Here is a 21,343-nt window from a genome sequence, read left to right on the forward strand (position 1 = left end):
AAAGCGTAAATCATCCCCTTGCGTTTATTGGGCCAGAAAATGGTAATTAATTTCACAAAAGCATTAGTTATAAGTTCACCACCAAAAGAAGAAAAAAAATAGCATTCATAAAACGAATCCTAATTAACACATTTTGGTTCACAGTTGACTGAGTTCTGAGCAGAAGTTCTGCTAGTGGCGATGACATAGTTCAACAAGGAAAGAAGAATAAGAAGGAAACAACAGTTTTCTGCCTAAGATACACATCAAAACAAATTTAACAAAATATTTGAAACAGTCAAGAGTTACGCCCCCTAGTGGTTGCTACCGTCAATTCCGGGACACTGACCCAAACTTCCCAATCCAGCCTCTTTCTTCGTTAAAGGGCAACAACAGTAGGCCAAGGGCGGTTTGCATCCTTATGGATTTGTCATCCACCTGCTAAATAATGATTTTGTTCATTAGTTGGAGAGATCAGCAACGTAGGTGACATAGTTAGAAAAACTAAGTAAAAATATTTAACCTGTTGTATGAACTTTCTCTGGAATCCCCCCATGGCCATCCAGTTCAAAACACATGCAGCAGAAACATGACTGCAGAAGAAGAATTTGTATTAGACATGAGCATGAAGGCTGTTTGGTTAATGTGAAGTGTAAGTATCTTTCAGGACTCACCGGGATTGGCATGATGCAAGGCCATCTGGCTCTGCTATGCCGAAACACATGACTCCCCTGGCCCTCTTGCGGAAATAGGCGGGGTATGCAGGGGTGGATATAATCCTGGATAGTACATCTCCCTGCGGTCCAAAGTGAAGGTGATTTCCAAATATATATACACAACGATAATTATAAGCAATGTGCATGGACGGAAATTACCAAGTTCCGTATGATGATCTTCCTCGTCGTGCTTTTCTCATCACCAATGCATGCATCAAAGTGATACAGCTTCATGTCATTAAACGCCACCACCATCAGATACCAGTGGCTTGATATGTCTTTGACTGGGATGTAAGCCTGTAAAGGAGATCAGGTAATATACATCAAATGATGTTAGGGGTTAGGTTTGTTTTCCAGGCAAGGAACAGAAACAGAGCAACTCACATAAGCCAGATTGTGGGAGGGCTTCATCCAAGTGTCCTTATAAGTCCTAACCCTTTCTGCCAGCAGCTTTGCCTCCAAAACGTCATTCTTAAAAAAGAAGGCAACAAAGTGGGGAACAAGTAAGTTCTAATTACAGAACAAGTTCTTAGTGGCCACAATGTGAGTTACGTGAGATGTACTGCGAATGAGGGGGGCAGGCACCAAAAAGTCGGCCCATCCGGAGTCTGACTCCCCAGAGTGAGTCTCATGGTCAGAGCATCGAAAATGACATCGTCAGACATTTTTCCTGGGCGCAGTGTGAGGAGTTCTTTTCTCCTGACGACGACTTCCCCCAACTTGACTAGCTCATCCCTGCACCAAATCCGCGATTAACAGGGCCACACTACCAATTACAGAAAGAAGGTAAATCAACATTTAAAAGGCTTACATCGGGTCTGCCTGAAGGTCAAAATCATATGTGGCGACCTTAATTTGGAGGTCGCTTAGTGTTGTATCCGGTGGTTTGGCAGTGTTAAGCTGGCTTCTAAACAGCTTCAGCGAGTTGGACGGTGGGGCCTTTTGCGCCGGAGCGAGCATTCCAATAGCGCGATTTGGGGCCAGTCCCTTCCCATGATGGATGCCCCCTGCGACGATGGACTTGGAGCTGTTCCCAGCGGTGCCCTTTCGCGGGAACAATGGATGTGAGATCCCAACGCTTTTCCTTTGTATCTTGGTGGGTCGACCAATCAACAGGAAACGTGGCGGATCTGGCACAACTGAGTTGCTGGAGAAGTTTTCCCCCGGAAAGAAGGAAGATGCTCCCTGTTGTGATGAAAAATGGAGCCCATTACCTGAGATAAGATTGGGAGCTGCAATACGGCTAGAATGTGACTCTTGTCCAGTTTGAGAGGAGGAACCCTCTCCTATAACCTGCGTCAGTTAAGGGTTATTGTTTGGGCCTGGACGCGAACGAAGTGGGCCAGAAATGTGCAGCCAAATAAAAATTCTATATTCTCTTAAAACGGCAAGAGATAAACTAAAACCATGGATGATGAAGTAGAACGTGGGATGGTGGCCAAAAAATTCATAAATAAATTGTTAAAGTCCATTTGACCTCTATAAAAAAAGCGTTTAGGACAAAAAAAACCTTAATCAAAATGGCATGGGAAATACCAACGAGAAACCACACAAAAATGCCAATGAAATATCTCCAACAAATCTATAAACTAAAAAAGTTATACCACCTGAACCAAAGTAAGAAAAAACATGCTATTCCTAATACGATGAAGACAATATCTTTACTGGATATGTAACTGAGTAACATACGTACCTTGTAACCCCAGTTTCCACTAACGCTTGTCTGGCTTTGGTACTCTGGCGCACCCTTCAGGGGAATGTTGCCAGTGAAAACTGGTGTGTCATGGTCATCCGCAATAGTTATGGGAAACATGGTGTCGTAGTCGTCAGGGTCTCCATAGATGGAGGTGTATGTTTTTACGAAGGGGTGCTCTCTGTCGCCAAAGAGCCCATTTGCGTCAGAGGCTTCATTGTCGGCTTGCATTCTCTTGCAAATGGCACAAACTCGCAACCCAGGCCCAGCCTTCTCGGACGTCAACTTCGCCAGGTTCTGCTGAATAATGTTGACGACGGAACCCAGTAGGCTCATGGCGTCGTCACACTGTTGCTGACGACCCTCGCATTCATCAACCTTCGATGACATGCACTGGATGGTGTTGACAAGATCCTTCATGCAGCTGGCTTGTGCACCGTTGTTCGAAATATTCTAAAAAAAATTAGTTCCGTTACAACATGTAGACCATGTGCATGTACCGTTCCTTAGCACGTATCAAACATTCAGGGCCGAACTATTGTACTTACGGTTTGTGGTGGCTAGGTCAACGTCTCTCCTTCAGGAATATTTGGCAAACTGTCCGGCATGTCGAAGTGGCCATCAGCAGGTGGTGACTCCACAACGGCCATGTTGTTGAATCTTCTATTCCAGAGAGAAAGAGTAAGTTAGTGGGAGTTATATGGGCACTCTAAGCCTGTTGTGTTACAACCCTTTTAAACCGAAGGAAATCAACGTTTTTTCTATCTCGCGCTATCTACCTTTCCAACGGAGTTCCATTCCCGTATATGCTCGGTCTGACTATCCTATAAATTTTCCAGCAAGGAGTTACTACTAAGGTGAAAGACTCCCAGAGCTGCTCACTGGTCATTGTCAATGCATTAGACGAGGATGGGCTCAGAAGATGGGCTCAGAGCAGGATGGAAGGTCAGTCATACTTTCATTAAATGTCCAAATTATCGTTTCTAATGCCAAGAGAATGGCAACCCTAATTAAACGTTGTATTGCAATGTGAATGTATGCATTAAACCGGGTTATGCATAACAATTGCATCTTATACACGGATATGCATGTTTAGGCTCACTTAAATGCTTAATACGCTTGCTAACATTAGTATCATGTTCGACAGAGGGTTTGTTTTATCCTTTTGTTCATTTAATGTTTATATGACATAACAGTTTCGCATGTTACGGCCCACTAACGTATGCATACATGATAGTTGCACATATTAGCATGTTTCACATATTGGCATGAACGCTTAGAACGCTTAACAGACAAGGGGTTATTTATTTATTTTTTATTCGAAAAAGGGCGTTAATATATTTTCTCGTAGAAGCTAAGCTAAGTGGCAAGACAACCCAGATGTGGTTACGCTATCCTTCCAAATTCCATGCATGTAACCAAAATTTTTTTAACTTGTTATTCGAATATGTGACTAAAGCGACAAAAAGGTAGTTTCAACCACCCCAAATTAAGAATAAACTGAATGCTGCTGTGCTAGAAACCTCGGCGGGAGCGAAGAAGGATGCTTTGCAGGCTTCATTTTGTCCCATCCTTAACTTTTTCCCAGTTATCACTGCACATACTGTCATAAAGACAATCCCAACATAGGACAAATAAGGTAGAGTCAACTATCACTACAGAGTATTAATTGCAACAGGCCACACCTAATTACACTTTTCCTTGAATTACAACTATCTTAGATAATGTTCTAATAAACTAAGCAAATCCAGTTTAAAAATTAAGGCAATACATAACGCTTAGCTAATAACAAAAGCGACAAACTAAATCATTTTGGGGTCATGTTGCAGTCCCGTAGAACCTTATTTTGTCCACAAGAAACTGCTTGCCTAGGCCACCATCTGCTCTCCCGTTCCGTCCACAAGTCCATCCTGAGAGGAAGATGATTTAACGGCGTACGTCGTTGCTGCCACTGAGCTGCCCACATCCTAACCAAGCCGCCGATTGCGTTAAAGGGTCCACCCATAAGGGACACGGCCGTTCTGCCGCAGAGTTTAGAATCCTCAAGCTGCGAAAGACAAACATTAGGGGGATGTAAATTACTGCACATGGACATGTTTTACTTACATTCATATGCATCTACTTACAACGCCACTAATTTCATACGGGTTAAAGGAACCTTCAGGGTGAAGCCATTGTATCACCAAGGCAGCAGAGCTATCGCTACAGAACGCAAATATGAAGCGGGTTATAGCTAACAGTAACTCAATGTTCCAATATACAGACCCAACACTCACAAAACAAGGTGCACCTGGTATTGCAATTTGGTATCCCATTTCCTTGCTATATTGACCACCGACCCATGTCTTCGGGAGTGTACTATCGCAGGGGTCCAAACACCGGAGAAGTCATCATCGCGTACAGCATTTCAAGATGAGGCATGGTCCCCAAATTAGCAACAGAAACTGCATAATTTTGGTTCAAACATGGTACAACGAACAATAAGAAGTCACGTTACCACGCGTTCTATAAGCTGCTCTCGGTCGCTGACCATATTCACGTCCAGGAAGGAGTCTAGGTGGTAGACGGTCTTCTCCCCAAATTCAACCACCATGCAGTACCAGTGCATGAAGATATCCTCGATGGGGATGAAGATCTGCAAGCAGATGAAGAAAATAGAAAACTCGAAATTAGTTCCAATGGGGTCAGCAGCCCCGAAAGTAATGCGAAATGCCAAAAAGTCCGTATGGATCAAGACACAAACCCTATTCAGGAATCTTGTTGGTTTCAACCAGAAAGGCACGTATATCTCGTTGAGCTCCATAACAGACAATCCCTTACTAACGTCATCCTATAATAACAAATAAATATGCTTCAGAATCCAGTATAATATGCAGATGTGGTTGCATCGTTGAATTAACCACTCACAGCGAAGCTTGGCGGGAGACACCAAAAATAGGGATGCTTAAGGTGATGTATAGAACAAGCGTTGCGCATGGCCACCATCTTCACGACGGCTCTGTCAATGGGACGCCCAGGTATGAGGGATTGGATTTACCGCCTTGTTAGTCTGTACTGGAGCATTCTCACAAGAGTGTCCCTGCAACAGATGCCATGGTTAATGTTGTTGTTCAAGGATGCAGAATTGTATAAACATCGCGTCAAAGTAATCAGGGATTATAACATACTCCATCGAATGACCATCCGAGAAAAGGAAGTTGAACAGGAGTGTCTCCGATTGGTTAAAGTCCATGGCGTATGTTGCCTTGTACTTCTACGTTAAACACACGGGGTTAAATGCAATTCATACAAGAACGCAAACATGAAGGAAGTAATTAAGGAGATGATTTCTTCATACCCGTATGTCAGCCGGCGACGAGGTGGATTTGCCACACTTAGCAGGTGCTGATCTATTCACTTTGTCAGAAGGTGATCGAAATAGCCTCTTTCCCTTCATAGCCAGAAGGGTGGATTGTCTATTGGAACGGTCTTCGTCGGTGTCAGGAGCTACTATCGGCTGAGTAGCATGACCAACGACTAGGACACCCATTGGTGTCACGTCTACCACTGCACCGCAAGCAACACCACTTTCCTGGGACAAAATCTCAGCCGACTCAGGCGTGGCTTGCACGACGAATGCTGCTCCAGTCCCATCTTCCGCCCTACAAATGATGACTTAAAGGATTAGGTATCAACACATGTGACGTATAAGTGGAAGGACGTATGCAACACGATCTATCTCCCTCATGGATTTCCTTACCATAGCCTCAGAGGTTGCTGTGTCCCGCCGGAAACATTGAACAGGTTCGTCGGCTTCATCTCTCTTGAGTGAGGGTGTCTGGCAATCTTTTTGGTCGTGAAGCCTTGCTTAGTGTATGTTTGTCACTTTTTACGCTTTAAAGCAAGCCATACCGAATTGTGTTGGCGCTAATATTTTCCCCCATCGTTGAAAAATGGCGTGCAACCCATTCCTCCCTTTATTCATCCAATTTTGTCGTTTTCTGGAGCACTGCCTCATTAATGATATCCGTTTCAGATGAATCTACTGTTAGACATGAGCTGTCTGTCTGAACTTGGGTTTTGTCGTCTTCTGTGGTGTCTCTCAAAAATACTAAAATGTACATATGAATAAAAAATAGACGACCACAACAACATGTGACAAAAATTATTCAAATTGAATAACTGTTTATATATCTGCTAACCTTTAATTTCACAATAAATTTTCCAGATAATTCGAAGATAATTATATCATGTCTAAAAATTATATTTATACTGCCTACATATTATTTAACTATTGAATTATAAATAATTTTGTGGTCAATTCGTCAAAATATAAAACACAAGTATATAATGATCGGATATTAGTTATTATAAAGAGTATTATTATAGATTGTTACCTCAATATTATTATAATGTGTAAATGGAAGTTACGTAAAAAGAAATACTGAAAAAATGATTCAGAGATGTAAACCGGAAGCCGTGTACCGTAAACCAGGAGCACTAATCAGTGAACCTTAAACCCGAAACCACGTGAACCCGACCCGACCAACCTAAGACTCATGGACTCGGACCCGAAGCCATGACCTCGTTGACGATCCCGGACCATGAAAACACCCGACCGTCTCACCTTAGCCGTTGCCCCTAAGCCATCAACCCCCGACAACGAACCGTGGATCGTGTGCCATGAACCGTAACCACGAAACCCTAAACCCTAAACCGGATTCCTAAGCCCTCACACCCTTAGCCGTGATCCCTAACCAAAATACCCCAGAGCGTAAACCGGAAGCCGTGGACTGTAAACCAGGAGCACTAATATGTGAACCCTAAACCAGAAACCACGTGAACCCGACCCGGCCAACCTAAGACTCATGGACCCGGACCCGAAGCCATGACCTCGTTGACAACCCCGGACCATGAAAACACCCGACCGCCTCACCTTAGCCGTTGCCCCTAAGCCATGAACCACCGACAACGAACCGTGGACCGTGTGCCATGAACCGTAACCACGGAACCCTAAACCCTAAACCCGGATTCCTAAGCCCTCAAACCCTTAGCCGTGATCCCTAACCGAATTACCCCAAAGCATAAATCGGAAGACGTGGACCGTAAACTAGGAGCACTAATCAGTGAACCTTAAACCGGAAACAACGTGAACCCAACTCGGCCAACCTAAGACTCATGGACCCGGATCCGAAGCCATGACCTCGTTGACGACCCCGGACCATGAAAACACCCGACCGCCTCACCTTAGCCGTTGCCCCTAAGCCATGAACCCCCGACAACGAACCGAGGACCGTGTGCCATGAACCATAAGAACGAAACCCTAAACCCTAAACCCAGATTCCTAAGCCCTCAAACCCTTAGCCGTGATACCTAACCGAATTACCTCAGAGCGTAAACCGGAAGCCGTGGACCATAAACTAGGATCACTAATCAGTAAACCGTAAACCGAAAACCACGTGAACCTGACCCGGCCAACCTAAGACTCATGGACCCGGTCCCGAAGCCATGACCTCGTTGACGCCCCGGACCATGAAAACACCCGACCGCCTCACCTTAGCCGTTGCCCCTAAGCCATGAACCCCCAACAACGTACCGTGGACCGTGTGCCATGAACCGTAACCACGGAACCCTAAACCCTAAACCCGGATTCCTAAGCCCCCAAACCCTTAGCCGTGATCTCTAACCAAAATACCCCATAGCGTAAACTGGAAGCCGTGGACCATAAACCAGGAGCACTAATCGGTGAACCCTAAACCCGAAACCACGTGAACCTGACCCGACAAACCTAAGACTCATGGACCCGGACCCGAAGCCATGACCCTCACACCCTTAGCCGTGATCCCTAACCGACTTACCCCAGAGCGTTTACCGGAAGCCGTGGACCATAAACCAGGAGCACAAATCAGAGAACCCTAAACCCGAAACCACATGAACCCGACCCGGCCAACCTAAGACTCATGGACCCGGACCCGAAGCCATGACCTCGTTGACGACCCCGGACCATGAACACACCCGACCGCCTCACCTTAGCCATTGCCCCTAAGCCATGGTCCCCCGACAATAAACCGTGGACCGTGTGCCATGAACCGTAACCACGGAACCCTAAACCCTAAACCCGGATTCCTAAGCCCTCACACCCTTAGGCGTGATCCCTAACCGACATACCCCAGAGCGTAAACCAGAAGCCATGGACCGTTAACGAGGAGCACTAATCAGGGAACCCTAAACCTAAAACCACGTGACTCCGACCCGGCCAACCTAAGACTCATGGACCTGGACCCGAAGCCATGACCTCGTTGACGACCCCGGACCATGAAATCACCCGACCGGCTCACCTTAGCCTTTGCCCCTAAGACATGAACCCCCGACAACGAACCGTGGACCATGTGCCATGAACCGTAACCACGTAACCCTAAACCCTAAACCCGGATTCCTAAGCCCTCAAACCCTTAGCCGTGATCCCTAACCGAAATTTGTAAAAATTTATGTTCCATATGAACTCTTTATAATATTGTTAGGTAAAGAACTTTTGTAAACTAATGTTCTTGTTATTAGCAAACCTAAAACTAATTTTTAAAAAATACGAATAAAAAATTAATATTCTTTTGATTAGATAAACATACTAAATTTCTAAAATCATTTTTGATCGTGCAACACTAAACACCAAACCACATGAATCATGAATCATCAACCATGTCCTCACCCTCTCCATTCAAATTGGAACTGAATAATGACACCAGTTCACCAGGGACTTTATTAAATTCCATAATGAATACATTGATGTCAATTATCCGTTTTCACAACCTTCCACAAACACTTACAACCCTTTCGGCTACCACATTTATGAGACAAACTTGTGTGCTATTCAATTTACTCCGTATTAAATGTTACACTTCAAACTCTAAATAAGTTTCAACCTGACGTGGAATGACTTTAAATTTAACTTCAATTTCATGCAATGCACTGTCAAACGTCAAAATAATGACAACCTTCAAGACTAACTATGCAATAAAAAAAATATCATATTCGAAGCTGCATGTAACGATAATTTTCATTTTTTCTGTGTACGAACCCTTGTAAACCACGCATAAAGAAATAAATTATAACTATTACATAACAACGTAACACAAACATAAAAGTCAGAATCCCTACCCAAAAAGTTGCATAATCAACCATTCACCAGAAACCCTAAAACCGTCAACCATGAACCCTAACATAGAAACCCCAAACCCTAAACAATAAACCGTAAACCCAAAACCCAACCAAAATTATCCACGGCCGTGCAAGGTTTCCCAAGCATCCAGCCGGTCCCTCAGCTAAGCGTTCTTAGTCTCCAATTCAGCGACATGGGAGTCCACGGACAGACTGGAGACCCGCTGCAACTCCAGAAGCCGTTCCTTGCAATGCTGAGCCACATGAAAATTGAAATCCAGGATCTCCTTCCCGGACTCTCCCACAACCGCTTGCAGAGATACAAAAGTGGCATCTTGCCTAGCCATGCATTCGTTGGCTGAGAACCTGCCGAAGGCACAAAAATTGACTCCCTCCGGCGGTCCAGTCACTTCCACCATATACCCATAATAGCGCTCGCCCTGGACATGTACGGAATAACGCGACACAAACTCTGGAGGCTCTGTCTTAAGGGCGTTGCATGCCCTGCGTAGCATCTGCTCAAGGTCCTCCATGATGACATACTCGTCAGGATTCACCGTGGGGACAACCTCTGAACGTTCAAACAAGAAAAAATAATAATAATAAGTAAACGTCAACCATAACCGGGAAAAAACATAATCTAAAATCGCCTACCCTCATCGCCGAGAATGGCGCTAGCAGCCGTTCCTCCGGAAGAACTACTTCCATCACCAACGCTGGGAGTCGACATTGTTCCAACCCAATAAATAGCGATTCACTCACAACAGGACGTAACAACTAACAACCTTCAATCTTATTCACAAATTCCTCAGCGAAGTTATCTCAAACATCAAACTTATTTATATATGACATAACTTATCACCTTCTCCAATCCAATTATGTATACACATTTTTCTCATTGGACAGTCACACCGCTTTCCCAGGGCTTTAAATTCGATAATAAATTCATTAAGCTCACGTATCCATTTTTCCCACCTTCCACCATAAGTTCAAGGCTTTTTTACCTCACATTAAACGCGTCACAATCTCTCTTCTCTATGTGATATACGAAACGATTTTCAAAAACAAAAAAAATTCACATACATGATATTAAAAGCCTTAACTATGTAGATTACAAACCTAATTAATTATTCATATATTAAACGACAAAATATTTGCCCCAACGTTTAACATTATTCTGACTACACGTGGAAGAATCTATACTACTACAAGTTTCAAAAAGTATAGGTAACTAACAACTTTTGTTTAACAATGTGTGAACAATGTAAACTAATAGGATTAATAGAGTAAATTTAATTAATAGCATTACACTAGGGTGTAGTGTATTTTTATTAATAGCATTCCCCATACAGTTTTCACTTTAATATAGTTACGCTTACTCTAACATTTAATATTACGCATACATTACTCAAAACCTATCTGCTACACTCCAGTTCAGGATTCCAACGGGATCGGTGGACTTATAAATATGGAGGCACACTCCTTTGCCACACTCCATATCCGCAACTCTATACACATATCCCCATCCCATTGAAATACGAACTAACAGGAACAAACGTAAAATGACAATAAACCGTTTCTCAAATACCCCCTTCCTTCCGAACGACATTTGGGTTACATTAACCGTTAAAGTTGCGTCAAACTCCATTCAGGACCTCTGCAGTCTTAGAATGACCTGCAAGGCTGCACGGGATATAGGAGACGCGGATATTGTTCACCGCAGTGTTTCTATACTGCCACCGCATGTGACGCTGTGGTGGTGGAGCCGCGACATCGAGGCAACGAGATTCTTTGACCGCTGTTTGGCCGCTGGTCATCCAGAGCTTCTGTTTCGTGAGGTGCTTCGGGAACTCTTCATCAGACGTAACCAAGACGTTGGCTTCCAAATGCTGAATAGTGCAACAAGTAGAGGCCATGAAGCAGCTAAATATGCACTCTCGATGACGTTGCTGCTTCGCACGGACGACAATGATGGAAAACGGAAAGGACTCGAACTGTTTCGCGAGCTAGATGCAGCTGGTTTACTCGCCGATTGTAACGCTAGGTGCTTCTCAATACTGAATAACTCGTGGCCGGGTGAGGTCCAAATGCCCCATATAGAACAACATACGGTGTGTGCCTCGCCCAGGTGCTCCACCAGGGGCCACATGGGTCTTCTGTATGACTATCGCAGACGGGCAGCAGAGCAAAACTCCGTCCATGCTTTCGGAGGGGCCGCTCATATCCCCTGCATCCACTGTCGCGCGAACTACGAGTTGCTACTCTTCGTCAACCTCCCATGAGTTAGGTTCCCATGCAGATTTAATGTTCTGTTGTTTACACTTTGCCTGTAAAAGTTTCGTACAACATATTTGGTTACTAAAATCAATTTCGTTAACTATTGCACATACCTTAGTTGTTAAATTGTCTTCTTTCTTTCATTGATAACAGTACAATACTAAAAAAACAGGTTATGATTTCTACTTGTCAATTTAAATAAACTATAGAAAATTTCACTCCACTCCCTTGCGAGATGCTAAAATGACACTTTTCTCTCCTCTATTTTATAAATCTACATTCCCCTCTTTTCTAACTTTTAAAAACCTCCTCTTTACTCTATTTTAAATTTTTTGTATTAACTAATATTAACTTTATCTATTTTTTAAGAAAAAATAAATTATTTTTTGAAAAAATACTCATTAGCAAAAATTTTATTTTTTATCATTAAATTTTGCTTACCAAAGTACCCTTTAATAATTTTTTTATTGATTAAATTGTATTTTTACCAAAATACTTTTAAAAAAATTAATAGTTAAATTATTTTTTTCTAAAATACCTACCCTTCAATAATTTTTGTTAACAATTATTTTTAATTTTACTATTAATTTCTCGATATCAATATATATTATTTTAACATTAAATAAAAATTTTTATCACTGTTAATATGTATAACAATTAATATATATTGATATTGAAAAATAATCTTACTATAATTTTTTATTTAATGTTAAAATAATAATAAATATTTAATTTTTTTTAAAAAAATGGATAAAGTTAACATTAGTTAACACAAAAAATTTAAAATCGATTAAGAAGGAAATTTTTTAGAAATTAGAAGGGAGGGGAATGTATATTTATAAAATAGAGGTAACAGAGTGTCATTTTAGTATCTCGCAGGGGAGGGGAGTGTAATTTTCTCAATAAACTATGAAACCAAACCATATTTGAAAGTAAAGGTATAGGTAAACCATTATTTACCTAGCACTCCCCTAAAAAATTTTAATAACTTGCTCGGTTCTTTTATAAGACTCGTTTTTTTTTATATTTTGATTCAACTGGGTCCCCGTCATTCATCGAACCAACATTACGCTAGTCCAACCTTACTTTCTGGTCCTTGCAGAAGGACACATCTCATCCATACATTCGACCACTTTTTCCAGCCGTTGAAAATGTTACAGAAATATAATTTCCTGTTCACATCACAAGACTAATCGCCCTTGGGTATAAAAACCTCCAAATCCAACCTCCCATCTTACCCAAACTCAACACACCTCTCCCTTCGAATCTCAACATGGTCCGGGTCAACAAGAGATACTATGTTGTTTTCCGTGGGAGGGTCCCTGGTATCTATAGTTCCTGGCCGGCCTGTCATAGCCAAGTTAACGAATTTAGCGGCAACCTCCATAAGTCTTACCAAACCTTCGATGAAGCTCGTATGGCATTCGAACAATTCCTCTCTGACAAACGCTTACAGAATCAGCTCAACCACCATGTTGCTCTACTGCATCGTAGTCAACCACCAACCATTCAGAAGAACCCATCACCGATGGTTGACCAAGTACTCCCATTCGAGGAAGGCTTACAGGGTCATCGTCCGAAAGAACATGGAGACAACCACCCAAATATTGACCAAATATTCCCCTTCGACGAAGGCATCCAGGGTCATCGTCAAATAGAACAAGGGGACAACCACCCAACTGTCCGTCAAAACAACTGATCCAACCAAAAGCAGCGGCAACAAATTCTCTACCCGTGTATCCTATTTATCTTTGTTACTATCTTCGTCCTATACTTAGCTCTGGTTAGGAAGTAGGCTACGCTTAACCTTAAAACACCACCTACCACCATGTGTTACCTGCATTGTAGCAGGCTTACTTTTCACTGTCTTCCATTGTTTACTTTTTAACATATATTCAATTGTATTAATTACTCTAATCTTCAGTTCACGCATAACATTAGGTTATTATTCCATCATAACTATCATTAAGTCATCCAAGTATAATTATTCATACGTGATTTTAGCACTTTAACCCGTTAATCCATTTACCATCATCCTCTGTTTACGACACCTGAACACATACGGGACATGCATTCCAAAAGCCACCCCACGACAAATTTCCTTCTGTACACTATGTCACCGCAGGCACAGCCATACAGTCCAAGCCAGTCCCCAAAAAAAGACAAAACAAAAGTAAGCATATCTTCTTCTCATGCAGGGATATCTCTGCCAACATTTAAAACAACCACTGTACAATAACGACAAAACAAATTTGAGGGTCAAACAAACGGGATTCCACCCGAATCGTACTTCGTTGTATTATAAGGTAACGTCGTTAATCATAACATGATTATCACTAATTAACACAATTTTTTCCACATTATCTACTAAGCCTTTCGATTCAACAACAAACTAAAACACATTACATACTACTTTGCGGTTTAATCACCAAAAATAAAGGACGCACTACAATAACTGAACAAATACAACATAACCAAACACCAACGACACATTCAGAACACACACATCAAACTCTTTCTCCTTCAACATGGCGTCTTACAAGAGAATCGTAACTAGCCTTCAGCTTCTCGTAAGATTCTTCCAGTTGACCTACCCTGGCTCGAAGCGCGTTATTTGAGTCGCTAAGAAGCTTCGCCGTTCTGTAGTTATAATCCCGAATCTCTTTTCCAGTTACATCAAGCAACACGCACAGCATCTCATAAGCAGCATTCTCTGTTGCAGCTTTTTCAACCATCGAGAAACGACCATTGACAAATAGCTCTATCTCAAATGGATGCCCAGGAATAACAACCGTGAAGCCAAAGAACGGGCCTTGCTCTCCGACAAATCGTTCCACCTTGAAGAAACAGGGGCAAGGGATCTTTGCCTCCAGGCAAACTTTTAGCAACCACTCCTCTATGCTGCTCACAACTACAAAATCCGCGTTAAGCTCCTCCGCCGGAATTACAGGAAGTCCTTTTGCACAGTCATCGAACAACAAAAATCGCATAAATTCATAATTTTAATAACCGGACATAAAATGACCAGAATAAACATCACTAACAAAACTCCAAATCGAATAAAATCACATTCCATCACTGCAAAGCAGAGCTTCATAAATATACTAACTTTTAAAAAGCGAATGTCGTTTCATAAGTCTTACATGAAACAATTGGCCGACAAGGATAGCCTCCGCCGGAGATAGCCAATTTCTTGCCACCACCTCCATCCGGCGTCACTCGACCAGTTTCATCACTACGACCTTTCTCAGCACAAATCGACGACATCCTCGCTTTGAAGCACAAGCATGCGTATTCAAAGCTATTGAATCCGTGAAACTCAGGAAACGTATAATCCAGAACTTGCTGGTTCGCCTCCTTCCAACTGGTGTATACACCGGGCTTGTGCCCCTTCGTAACGGCAATGAACAAGAATCGTTACATATTCTCCTCCATCTCTCTTATACTCTCCTATCCTTCATACTGAAGTTGAATCTATATATAAACATTTATTCTCCATTCGAAGTTAGGTGCTTCGTTGTTAACCTTTCATTTTTTTTGTCACATATCATTATTAACGTTTTGTCAAATTTATGAAGTTCAATTCCTCCCTCGAATTTTTTTTGCCGTTCCCTTGAAGTTTATTTCATTTTCGGAATAAAAAAACGTCAGCCCATAAATTTTAACAAAATATAGGCCCAAACTGGGCTAAACAATTTCACCAGCCAACAAAAAAATAGGTTCCAGTCTCACCCCATAATTTTTTGCCATTTAGAAAGCAGCCCCAATGGGGGCCAAATTGAAACTCCACCCATTAACCCCTCCCTCCCTTCACCGGTGAACTTCCCACCTAACACATGCCACCTCACTGTACCTTACCTTCACGTGGCACTCTCTCATTTGGACACCAATGCAGAAAGGACATGGTGCACCAATCTCCTCAATTGGATAGGTGCAATTAATTAGATATAGGAATTAATTCAATAATTAGAAAATTAGATAAAATTCTAATTTAAATATCTAAATATCATTATTTTTAAATCTTTAAAACGTTAAATAGTAAATAGAAAAATAATCCAAGATTATAGAGTTTGGATAAAAATCTTAATTTATATCAAATTCAATTAAACAAAACTACCTTTAATTATCTTCAATAAAATAATTTATGAACCTAAAATTGTAAATAAATATATATAATTTAAAATTAATTTGTAATAACTTTTCAAAAGTTCTAGATCTTACAGACAGCACTTCAAAAAATTTTCTATTAGATCGTATAAAAAATGACATCAACTCTAATTCCTACTTCTACCACCACCGTGGACCCCAACTCCATTTTTGCCAGCGAATTGTCCTTTTTTCTGAGTCCACTAACAATACTTTTATCTTCTCTTTTTTAAGTTACTCTTTTTAATGAATTCTCTTTTTGAAATTCTTCGTCAATAATAATCCAATTCCATTGGTGAGTTATAGCCTGCACCGGTCCAAATGAGGAGATTGGTGCATCTGTCACCTCTGACACAAGTTTCTACTTTGGTGGCAGGTCTTTTTGTATTTTACAAGATTGGCTATATAGTTTTGTATATTGTGTTATGACCCCTCAATTTATACATATTTGCATTCTAACCCCCTATATGAATGAGCTGTTGACTGAGTTTTAGCCCATTTGGTAGAGCGAGGAGATGAAGAGGGGCTGCCATTAACTCCACAGCTCAATTGACGGCGAAGCCCTAGAGTTTTGGCAAACTTGGTAGGACAGAGCATGGTAGAGTTTTGGCAATTTTTGTTTATAGAGTATTCTGTCTGATGTAATCTGATTTTAATCCGTGAACGCCATTTCTGCGCAGGACTGCATAGAGGGAGAATCCGCGGCGGAGGAATGTTACCGGCCGTTGTCTGCTGAAGAAAAGGGAGGCAATGGAAGCAATGCCTTCGGCCCAGGTGGCAACGAATTCAGTGATGAAGTTGAGGATGGGGAATTAGGGGTGGAGTCGGATGCAGAGGAGAATTTTGGGGATAGCTTCTTTGACAACTGGGAAGAGAGAGTAGTGGACGACATTGCAGAGCTGGGGTGTATAAATTTCAAGGAAATAACTGCAAAGGAGATTATGATGTGTCATTTTCCGGATCGATCGGTGGCATTCTTGTTTTACAGTTTGTATGCGAAGATGAATAGTTTCGCTGTGAGAAAGAATAAGATTCGGCAAAATGTGAGGAATGAGGTTACTCAACAAGAATTTGTATGTTTCCGGCAGGGGTTCAGAGGAATAGGGTCCATTAACGACGGCAGGCGACGAAAACGTGAGCCAAAGGTAGAGACCAGATGTGGCTGTGAGGCAGAGATACGCGTCCACGTGCACTCCGATAGTGGTAGATGGATAATATCATACTTTCAGGACGTTCACAATCACGAGTTGCTGGACGATAGACTGACTTTCATGCTACCGTGCCATAGGAAAATGGATGCAGCCGCCGTGGAACAAATGAACATGATGCTTAGAGTTAGGATTAAAACGCCACATATTTATTTATCTTTTGTGCAGACTGCCGGGGGATTCCAAAACCTTCCGTTTCTAAAGAGGGATATGTATAACCAGATAGGGAAGCAACGGAGGCTCATTGACGAGGATGCGACGGCTTGCCGGAAGTTCCTGGAATCAATGGCACAGGCTAATCCTGGAATGTTTGTGCATTATTTGGCAGACAAGGATGATCGTTTGTCCACCTATTTTGGTCGGATAATTGCAGTCAGCTGGATTATGGTTTGTTTGGGGATGTCGTGGCATTTGATGTGACATATCGGAAGAATAAGTATATGTGTCCACTAGTTGTGTTTTCTGGAGTGAATCACCATAATCAGACAATTGTGTTTGCCGCTGTGCTAGTTGCAAATGAGAATGAGCAGACTTACACCTGGTTGCTGCAACAGTTCCTAGATGCCATGAAGGGTAAAGCACCTGGGTGTGTGATAACAGATGGGCATGGAGTGATGAAAAAGGCAATCAAAGCGGTGTTTCCTGGGGCCTATCACCGTTTGTGTGTGGCATCTGTTGAGGAATGCCACTTCTAACCTAAGCAACCCCAGATTTACTTCTGAATTTAAGAAATGCATGCTGTTCGATTATGAGGTGTGGGAGTTTGAAGATCATTGGCATTATATGGTGGATGCGTTTGGTCTGTCTGATAATCAATGGGTTTCTGACCTTTACTCTAGGAGAAGGATGTGGGCAACTGCACATATAAGGGGCAACTTCTTTTGGGGTTTTCGTACAACGTCAAGGTGTGAAGGATCGCACTCAATGCTGGGTAAATTTGTCCAGTCTCGTCATAATTTGAGGGACTTTGTTGAGCAGTTTATGCGTTGCATATCCCAAATGAGGTCCAGAGAAGTACACTCTGATATGTTATCCTTGGTTGGGGAACCAGTGCTACAGAGTCTATTTCATGATTTGGAGAGGTCAGCTGCAAAGAAGCTCACAAGGGCAATTTTCTTCAACTTCAGGCCCATGCTTTTTCGTGCTTGCACACTGAAGGTATGAACACACATATGGAGCCAGACTTCTGATACATTCACTTTGTCTAGGTCAGCTAATGCGCGAGTGGGAAGTGAGTCACTATGCTGACAGTAACAGTTTCAAGTGCTCTTGCTTGCGAATGGAGTCCCTTGGTATACCGTGTGATCACATTGTAGCAGTGCTGGTACATTTGGAGATGACTGACATACCAGACAGTCTTGTTCTGGATCGTTGGTCCAAGAGTGTTGGGATTCAACGATCACCTGCCGCAATTGGATGTTGAATGATTTATGCAGGGAAATGTGTGTTCTTACGTGTCGTCACAAAGCTGAATTTGTTGACATGACGGATAAAGTTATTCATGAGATAGCGCGGCTGAAAGAGATTCAGGATTTTGGTGATGCAGGTGGTGTGAATGAAGTTGGGGAAGCTTCAACACTAGAGGGTTGTGTTAGGGATCCACAGTTGGTGCGGTGTCGAAAGAGGCAAAGAAAGGAAACGGTGAAGGGGGTGCATCATACTTTGGTGGTGAGGGCGAAAGTGAAACTACACAATGGAGGACTCGTCTGAGGAGGAGGAGGTAACACTTTCTCAACAAATTTGTTTAGTCGCCCTTTTTCATTTAATGTATTGACCATTTATCGATTCGTAGTTCATGGCTAATCAATTCGTAGTTCATGACTAACTGAATGTATCTTTGTAGCTGGCATGGGACGATGCAGCGAACCTTGCCTTGGACGGGGGCTATGATTCACAGGGCACAATTTGGTAACCGTTCCTGTGGTTAATGCGCTCACAGCTCAATCCAGTGGGAACGTGGGTCTTCATATTAGGCAAAGGTTAGGTGATGCAGCAGGTGTTTTAATTTCTTAGAAGATCATGCGTGTTGTTCTATGTTTGGACAAAAATGGCTAGCTATAGAAAACTCTGTTTTGGACTGTTATACTTCCATATTAACCATATTCAGGCCGCTATATGACATTATTTTGTAACGCGCTATATTTAGATTGGAAATTATTCTAGAGCATCCATGGTGCTGTATGAATTGAAATTGCAAATTATTCTAGAGCATCCATGGTGCTGTGTGAATTGAAATTGTAAAGTAATCTAAGGAACACTGATAATTTTAAAAGTACTTAGTTAAACGTCATAAGATTGTATCATGTACAAAAAGAGTTAAGTCTAGCAGTTGCAACACTTCAACAATGACAAGACATAAAGTTTTTGCCAAATCAGAAAAGGCAATCCAAAATAACGCCAGCTTTGTCATGAACCCAGTTGGATTCATTCATAATCAACAAATTGGACCAATAGCTCCACGTTCGGGTTGGTCCTGGAGATCTCAAACACGGCCAGCTTCTCCACAGTTATATTGCACTTGCGCAAGAAATCCGCCCACCCTTCTGCTGATGGTGCCACAATTGCGCCTTCTATTGCCCCCGTATCTGCTGTAGACGTCCCGGACAGAATTCTCCCCTACTCTTAGAGTGACCATCACGTCATCCCCGACGTTGTCTCTAAAGTGCGGCACATTTGGCTGGGCAAAAAAAAACGAGAATGAGATGTACTTAAAGGCATGTGTAACATGAATGCAATGTGCATGAAGTCAACCAGAATGAAATGGCAACTATTGATGATGGCATTATGAACAGTTAGCATGCAATTGGGTGCTTGTTTTCCTAAACAATGGAATTTAAGAACAACATACATTACCAATAAATTTCTGTATTGAATTTCAAGTCAACAACTGCTCCACCAGATAGCCAACCATTAACAATTAAGCAATAGCATAAGACACAAGATGTGGACCACGTACAAGGACACACAAGCCAACAAAGTAAGGACCAGCAAAAGAACAACACTTAATGTGGACCAGGTAGGCCGCCACATTACTTTCAATAGAGGGAACAGCAGGGGAACAAAACAAATAATGTAGACCCCAAACAGTGCCAACGTAACAGGTGTATATATAGTGGAGAGGGAAAGCCATTACCAGGAAGTGGACGCGCAACAGCCTTTTTGTGATGTGCATGATAAAGAAGGGGTGCTCGGACAGAAATGTCTGCTCCACCTCAGCTACAGTTGCGCTCCTGGGGACATTGATGCACCCCGTTCGATGCCGGGGCGGTTGAGGAGCGCGTGGACGGTTCCTTGGCACCTGGGGGGTGTGACGTCGCCGGAGTCACCATCGGATGTAACATACATCCTCTCCACACCCAGAAATGTCTGCCCTTGTGCTTGAACAGCAGAATATTAGATGGTTGTAGCTTGTATTCATGATAAAACCTTTGCCATCCCCTCCCGAGAGTGATCTCTTTCCTCCCCTTGGGGCTGCATGCAATCTTGTAAGTACGGTCTGAGCCGTCGGCAACTGTGATGTAGATATGGTTGCTACCATTGGGGAGGAGACCATTTGGTAATGGTAGACACTACAGATATGGGCATATCAAGACACAACGTAAGAGATATAATAAAATGCGGAGAGTAGAGTCAGAAATAATGGAAAGAACAGAAGAGGAAGCTTTAACCTACCATCGGTCGTGACGGCTCTCCTGCCGCTTTGATAACCCTAACGACGTCACCTTTCGTGTTTTCTTCAGCCATTTTTTCGTCCAGGCACCAACATAGAAGAAGAAGGGGATATTCTGAGTTAGAAGAACACCTACAAACTGGATAGCGTGTTAATCAAGCGGATATGAAGGGTGAATCCTATCTAATTAATTAATTAATGTAATCAGAGTTCCACTCCTTAGGATTATGTGCCATCACCCTTTGATGAAGTCTTCTTCTAGAAGCCAAAAGGTTTCGTGCCTGTACGGTCATATGGGAATGTTTTTTTTTGGGTTTTGTTAAGCGAGACTTTGGATTTTAAAACAATTTTTTGCTGGATCCGTCTCCATTAGAAGGCCCTAACCAATCGGTACGCATAAAAAAAACTCATGGAACCATATATTGTGGGCATAAAGGAGGATATGAGTAAGTAGTGGTTAGTGGGCTCACATTATTGCGTTGGCCTGGCCCATCAAAGCGTAAATCATCCCCTTGCATTT

At 42.3% G+C, this 21,343-nt stretch overlaps 2 protein-coding genes and 1 pseudogene across 2 annotated transcripts; 2 read left to right on the forward strand and 1 right to left on the reverse strand.

The window, feature by feature from the left end:
• Nucleotides 1-206: 206 nt before the first annotated feature.
• Nucleotides 207-2,064, reverse strand: LOC148572332 (uncharacterized). Its single transcript, XM_088509832.1, has 7 exons — nucleotides 1,507-2,064; nucleotides 1,259-1,430; nucleotides 1,080-1,166; nucleotides 855-992; nucleotides 654-775; nucleotides 503-572; nucleotides 207-417 (listed from the first exon to the last, which is right to left on the reverse strand). Exons 1-7 carry the CDS (start codon nucleotides 1,653-1,655, stop codon nucleotides 310-312), a joined length of 846 nt encoding a protein of 281 aa, XP_088365958.1. The 5' UTR covers nucleotides 1,656-2,064; the 3' UTR covers nucleotides 207-309.
• Nucleotides 2,065-11,084: 9,020 nt separating this feature from the next.
• LOC107633556 (uncharacterized) lies at nucleotides 11,085-11,804 on the forward strand. Its single transcript, XM_016337170.1, has one exon. The coding sequence runs from the start codon at nucleotides 11,085-11,087 to the stop codon at nucleotides 11,802-11,804; it is 720 nt and encodes a 239-aa protein (XP_016192656.1).
• Nucleotides 11,805-16,266: 4,462 nt separating this feature from the next.
• LOC107633557 (protein FAR1-RELATED SEQUENCE 5-like) lies at nucleotides 16,267-18,863 on the forward strand (annotated as a pseudogene).
• Nucleotides 18,864-21,343: the final 2,480 nt, after the last annotated feature.

Source organism: Arachis ipaensis, chromosome B3 (assembly GCF_059453495.1).
Source record: "Arachis ipaensis isolate K30076 ecotype BB chromosome B3, ASM5945349v1, whole genome shotgun sequence".
NCBI lineage: Eukaryota > Viridiplantae > Streptophyta > Magnoliopsida > Fabales > Fabaceae > Arachis > Arachis ipaensis.